This window comes from Sinocyclocheilus grahami, unplaced genomic scaffold, assembly GCF_001515645.1.
Source record: "Sinocyclocheilus grahami isolate Dianchi unplaced genomic scaffold, SAMN03320097.WGS_v1.1 scaffold30.1, whole genome shotgun sequence".
NCBI lineage: Eukaryota > Metazoa > Chordata > Actinopteri > Cypriniformes > Cyprinidae > Sinocyclocheilus > Sinocyclocheilus grahami.
Genome location: NW_015505209.1, coordinates 1,155,061 through 1,162,048, shown reverse-complemented (window position 1 = coordinate 1,162,048; position 6,988 = coordinate 1,155,061). Strand labels below are relative to the sequence as shown.

The window sequence follows — 6,988 nt, the reverse complement described above, 5'->3', positions numbered from 1 at the left end:
TTGATTACTTTTAGATTTCTTTTGTAGGCTATTACTTACCTGAACAGTAATGTTAGTAGAACTTCATGGAAAAATGACAGCACTGTTTTATTTCATTTCATTTGTATATTTGTTTTATTGTATTTGTCTGTTTGTTTTACTTTGTTTCTTTGTTCTTACTGTATCTTATCTTATGTATAAAACACAAAAAATGCCTGCACACTGGTTCATTTACAAATTTATGTTTTATATTAATTTCATTAAATATTTATTTTACATTTCAGAATATAAAGCAACGTTAATTCAGCTCTTAATTTGTCACATACATACATATATATATATAAAACAAAAAGTACCGATAAGAATACCGTTAAAGTACCGAATCGATAAGCAGTATCGGTAAGAGTAGTAATACCGTTAAAACCTTAACGATACCCATCCCTAGTGACAAATTTGTCTAAACTAATGTCTAAAATACACTGACATTTGTTCATTAACTTCTACACAATATCACTTGACTGGGGAGAAAATTAAGCTTAAATTATAAACCAAAACAGTTTAAACAGTTAAATGACAATGCAAAAATATCCTTCTGTGCTACTGAACTGAAAACGTAAGTACTAGGCCTACATCGCTGTACAAAAGATAAATTATTATAAGGTTTCACTCAGAATAGCACACTTCTATTTATAAAAATGAGAAAATGTTTGACAAACATACAGACACCAGTTCACAAACAGCTCTGCTATTTGACAACACCTGCAAAATTTCACTTCCTGACACATGGGTACGTGCTCAACACAGCCTGCTCGAAGTACGAAAAATAAATGCTTGTCATGACAACCTCACATACCACAGCGTCTATGAACACAACGAGATCCGCCCTAAATTTAGGCGAGCCAGATCTGTGCTGGGAACAAGCTATGGATTCTTACGACATCGATAATGCCGACAGAAACAGGGGACAAATGGAAAATAGAAGCACACGCTGCCCTTTTCCCCCACTGAGGCCACAACATGGGGCTTATGAAAAAAACAGCAATATCTGACATGCAAAGACATAAAACTTTCAAATTTGATAAATAACAAAACATATTAGGTTTAACAAAATACTTGAACACTAATTGAGTTAACCATAAGCACTTATGTTTGTTTATAGAACAAAATGTGCACTTTATAAACAAATAGAAGGGGAAGATGCTAATAAATGAAGTTAACACTTTATATTACAATGATGTTAAAAAACATTACTTGTAACTAATTTCTTACAATAGCAAAAAATTTGCAATTACAAACCCCTCAAAATAAATGCACATTAAGTACGTTGTTTGTTAAAATGTACTTTTGTAATGATTTAACATGAACACTATGTAAAGACTCATAAACAAATTCCCAGAAAAAGGGAAAAACCAGCGAGAGTGAATGATTATTCATAAGCTTCTATAAAAACATCTGTGTTATCACACTTTGTTTGAGTGCAAAGACAGGACTACCAACAGACATGTTCCTCAATGCATCTCATTCCCATGCAAAGCGAAACATTCACATGTGCCACCTGCTTGGGCCGTGAGTTCATACAGTTGCAGGCATCAAACTGTGGCTGTGGCAAAGTACAAAGAGTTCAAATGGCCTATTTAAACTAGCGCTAGTTCCTCCATCTTGTTCGCTGATAGCTTCCCCACAAACAGAGCACGTTTACAGAGACAGACTGTACTCCACACTGCAATTTCACATTATGTTCGATACCTATTCGTATGCCTTTCAAGAGGCAAACATGTCTTAAAGGAACAGTTCACCCAAAAATAAAATTTACTCAACCACACACACTGTTCCAAACCTGAACCATTTTCTTATTTAAGATGTTTTGAAGTGTTTTTGTCCACACAGTGAAAGTTATTGAGTTTAATGTTGTCTTGGACCCCACTAACAGACAAAAAATCTTCAAAGTACATATACTACCATTCAAAGGTTTGTGGTCTGTATGATTTTTAGATTATTTAAAAAGATGTCTATTTATTTTTTTTAAATTAATGAAAAATACAGTTATAAAAAAAAACAGTCATTTGTGAAATATTATATAAATATTACAATTTAAAATAATTTTCTATGATGCAAAGCTGAATTTTCAGCATCATAATTCAAATCTTCAGTGTAATATCATCCTTCAAAAATCAATCTAATTATGCTGATTTGCTGCTAAAGAAATATTTTTCTAATGTTGCTGCTTATTTTTATGTCAACTGTGATACATTTTCTTCAGATTCTTTGACGAAAAGAAAGCTCAAAAGAACAGCATTAATTTCAAATAGAAATTCTGTATAGCATTATAAATGTCTTTAGTGCCATTTAACGCAGGGGTGTACAAACTCGGTCCTGGAGGGTCGGTGTCCTGAAGATTTTAGCTCCAACCCCAATTAAACACACCCGAACCAGCTAATCAAGCACTTACTAGGCATTCTAAAAACTTGAAGGCAGGTGTGTTGAGGCAAGCTGGAGCTAAACTCTGCAGGACAACGGCCCCCCAGGACCGAGTTTGGGCAGCCCTGATTTAATGCATCCTTGCTGAAAAAAAAAAAAAAGACTCCAAACTTTTTGAAAGCATAATAATGCATAATGTATTGTGCACTGTGTGTTCTGAAAAAGCAAATAAGTCACACATCTTTAGAACAACATGAGGTTGGCTGAATTATCCATTTACTACAGTATAGACCGAAAGCATGAAAGGAAATTGAGGTTAAAAAATACTAACTTAAAACACAAACATCTGGAATATTCTAATTTAAGACCGTTTCCATGTTCTTCCACATCCCATGAATCACTTCAGCAAACCACATTCTTCCTAAAGAACTGCCAACCACATAGAGACAACAAAGTACAGCCATCACGGACTGAACTGACCCCATTAGAAAAAAAGCAAACGAGATGGGACCAAACTAGTCGAAAACTTAGTGCGTCATGTTTATTTATTTTTTTGGAGTTATATAAAGTTAGTATGGGTGTAGCTCCATGGCGGTTACAAAGAGAGCTTACCATCAAACTTTGACAAAAGCTATAGACAGAATTACATAATTGTCCTGACAGGAAGTGTGGCTTAAGTAAACCTTCCTCAGTTTGACTTCCTCCAAACGAACACCACAAATTATATCTTTATACTTGCCACAAATTCCAAAAGTCTATTTATGCTTAAACACAGACATAACAACTGGTAGTCAGCCTATTAGAGGAAACAAAAAAGCACAACTTACCTGTAGTAGCGAGACTGCAGGTACGTCGAACACACAGCTTTGGAGACGTGGCTGGCAGAGCCAAAGTCAATCACTTTCACACGGAAGGGCTGCCTCACAGGATCTACCAGCATAATGTTCTCCGGTTTAAGATCGGCATGGATCAGGCCCAAGCTCTTGAGCTTCTTCAGCGCCATGGTCACCTGTTGCAGAACGGGCCTAATCACCTTCAGCGGCAACGGACTGAACTTGTTCTGCTTGAGGAAGTCGTACAAGTTCTGCTCCAACATCTCAAACACCAGACATGTGTGGTGTCTGTGCTGGAAACATTCGAAAGCCCTCACCAGGTTGTGATCCTCGGCATTCTCCCCGCTCAGTCGGGCCAGGATGCTCACCTCGATCTGGCCCTGGCGGGCGTACGACGGGTGGTTCTTCAGTATCTTCACCGCCACGATCTCATTGGTGCCTCGCTTCCAACATTTGACCACCTGACCGAACGTACCACGTCCCAAGAACTCCAACACTTCGTAGGTGTGCTTCATGGAGCACAGCACTTCGTGTTGGACCAACTGATACTCGCCATCACCTGTCCCGCTCACGGCTCCCGTCCCAGTTGCGTTCTGCACGGGCGGGGCCACGCCTACTGCAGTCGTGCTCCCAACGTTTGTTTGCAACATGGCAGGTAGAGTCGAATGCTCCTCTACTATCTGCATGATGCTCTTGCCGTTCTCAAGCTCCTCCCCTTTGCATTTAAACCCACATCTTTGGGTTCCGTCGAACGAATTCAAACCACCGTTTCTCTCGATCCGCTCCGCCCCTTCTGGAGCACCGCCACTGCTTCTACTACTTTGGCTGTTTTGGCCACCGTCTCCACTTTCTTTTTCAACTGCCGCGGCCGCTCTGGAGAAATACTGAAGGTCGTCCTCCGATGCCACACGTTTGTATGGCGAGGAAGCACTTCCGAGGAGCTCCTGTGGAGCTGTATCAGTCTGTTTCGAGATGTCCCATGCGACGCAGGGTTTCTCGCTAGTCAAAGCTTCGATTCTCGATAAAGGTATAATATCCGTAGGGTGCGCAATGCCTAGATTCACACCGACCACGTAAGTGCGAGGGATCTTCTCATGGTAAACACAGCTGCTGGGATTGATTTTCTTCGCTCTGCAAAAGGCACTTGTCTGGGTTTGATAAACATGTGGTGGGCAGACCGTAACCTGTGAGGCCATACCTATAAAGAACAGAGGGGAAGAAAAGCATTAGCCTGTGTTAGTCATTTCACAGATGCTGTTTACATTTTTATACAGTCACAATCATCAAAACAAAACCTTATGCTATTATAAGAGACTTAAAATAAGCAAGATGGATTGTTGAAAGAATTACATGAAAAACAGAGGCCAAATAACAAAGAAGGGAAAAGCCTGAAGGGAAAATTTATAAAGCTCCCAAAGCATTGTAAGTGTGCCATGGGGATGCACGATTTGGAACCAAAAAAAATAATTTAAAAAAACTGCAATTTCAACTGTGATTTATAAAATCAGATTTTTTGTAGGGCTTCACAATTTGGCCAAAAATTGTGTGATTATGTCATTTATAGTTGTATTATACAACTATAAATAACAAAAATTATAATAATAATAATAATTATTATTATTATTATTATATAATAAAAACTATAAATGATTCAAATATGCAAAAAATTTTAATTTTACTACATTACTGCAAAAAATAAAAAAGTATAAGTACATTTATAATAATTTATTTTACTGTAAAACTGTCAAATTGCAATAATATCCATGCCTTAATTTCTTCGTTTTTAAATTAAGTTAAGGCATGAATATTCTTTTCATTTAATGATTAAAATATGCAAAAAATACTACATTTTACTACATTACTGCAAAACAAAAGTATTTAAGTGAAATTATAATAATATATTTTACTGTAAAACTGTCAAATTGCAATACTAATATTCATGCCTTAATTTCTTCATTTTTAAACACTGAACAATTAAATTTTTACTTTATCAAAAAGGTTCTTGTTTTTTTCATTTCGAAACTTATCATTAAAAAAAAACTGGTGAAATGTATGGCGAGTGCTGCGTTTCAAATGCACGTTATAAGCAAAGCAACTGCAGTGATTGCAGAAACACAGCTTGTGTAAAGTAGTAATTCTGAACTGAGACACTAAACACTGTTAGGCGTATAAATTAACACAGTATCACGTTTCACCCTAATACACGCACATATGTTTGTCTAAAAAAATCTCAACCGTTGCACTTTGATAAATAAGCCAAATAGCGATTCTGATTTTAGTTTTGATTAATCGTTCAGCTCTAGTGTGCAATAAAACCAGTGATATCATATTAGCAGATTCAGACAGACAAGTGACCAATGGGGATTAGCTGTCTTAGTTTCGTGGGAGACAGACTACTTATGCTGGCACAACATATGGCACAAGTTCAGACACGAGGACAGGTGTGGCTCTTACACACCCACATACTAACTCTCTCACACACTTATAAGCCTGCTAACACTCTGGCACACTAGGTTGGATTTCATAAACGGCAAATATTGAGGTTATAAAACATAAAAGGGGTGCAAACATGTCACGTTGTTTTATGGGGAATGCACATCTGATGGATTTCACTTCCAGAGTTATAACGTTATAAAAGGCCGCATTTATTCACACTACCATATCAAACTCCAGGTTTAAATCATGCATTTCAACTACGTCTATATTCCTGACTGTGTAAACAACATCTAGGTTTGCAACCAGAGACTGACTCAACAGCTTTAAAAGGACAGTCCCATCTGGAGGAGTGTTTATATGAAGTCTGTCCCATAGTAGCGTAATCCCCCAGTAGCAAGGAGGCACCAGCAAAGGTTTTGGGTTACAGGTCTCTCTACTGTTTTCAAATGCCACTTCCTTCTGCTATAAGCAGGTGGTGACCGACCTTTTCCTATGTCAAGACCTAATGGGGTTAGGCGAGAGATGGCACAGGGAAAACACCTGTTGATACTGCAACTGCTTGGGCTATAAAAGTTTAACGGCAGGAAATGATTGGGAAGTAAACTTTACTGAATTGACAGGCACAAATTTTCCCAGTGATGGAAAGTGATAATATCAATGAGGAACTTACAATACTCCTGTTTCATTATGTTGTAATACATGTTTTAATAAAAATTTTAAAAAAGTATTCTTTGGCATATTGAAACGGGGTTGAATGAAACTCCACAATTCTTCTATGATTCTTTTTCAAGTCACACATACATTTTACATATAAAATGCACAAAAAAAATTATAACCAATAAAATGAGGAATAACACTATATCTGAAAACAGGGTTTTCCAGAATTAACACACCTAGTAAAAATAACCTAATTATTTAAATAAACTATTTCACTATAAAATATTCTAAAATAAAACACACGTATATATTTTCTTGATAACATTATAAAATATTTTCATATATCTAAATGCAATGTAACTTTTAACTAGTAATTAAATTGAATTTGATTTAAAACTGATAATGAAATAATTGCAATATTAATTAATTCCACAAAATAATATCAAACAACAAATTAAACAAGTAGAATTTAATACATCTTAAAAATAACGGGTATTTGAATACAAAAATTTAATATTTTGCAATCATATAATGCAATAATAATAACAATGAGGAACTTATGTTCCTCCGTTACATTATGTTGTAATACATGTTTTATACAATTTCAACACTTTCTTTGCCTTACTATTTAGCATATTACAAAAAATTGTTGTAATACCAGCTGA

General features: G+C 36.2%; 1 protein-coding gene across 2 annotated transcripts in view; it reads right to left on the bottom strand.

The window, feature by feature from the left end:
* The window catches only part of LOC107572316 (homeodomain-interacting protein kinase 3-like), a 79,595-nt gene that overhangs the window by 71,147 nt on the left and 1,460 nt on the right, over positions 1 to 6,988 (bottom strand). For both annotated transcript variants that reach the window (XM_016258741.1, XM_016258751.1), the window contains exon 2: positions 3,225 to 4,428. In XM_016258741.1, coding sequence (XP_016114227.1) covers positions 3,225 to 4,426 — 1,202 coding nt within the window. In that variant the 5' untranslated portion in view covers positions 4,427 to 4,428. The remainder of the gene's footprint in view (positions 1 to 3,224; positions 4,429 to 6,988) is intronic.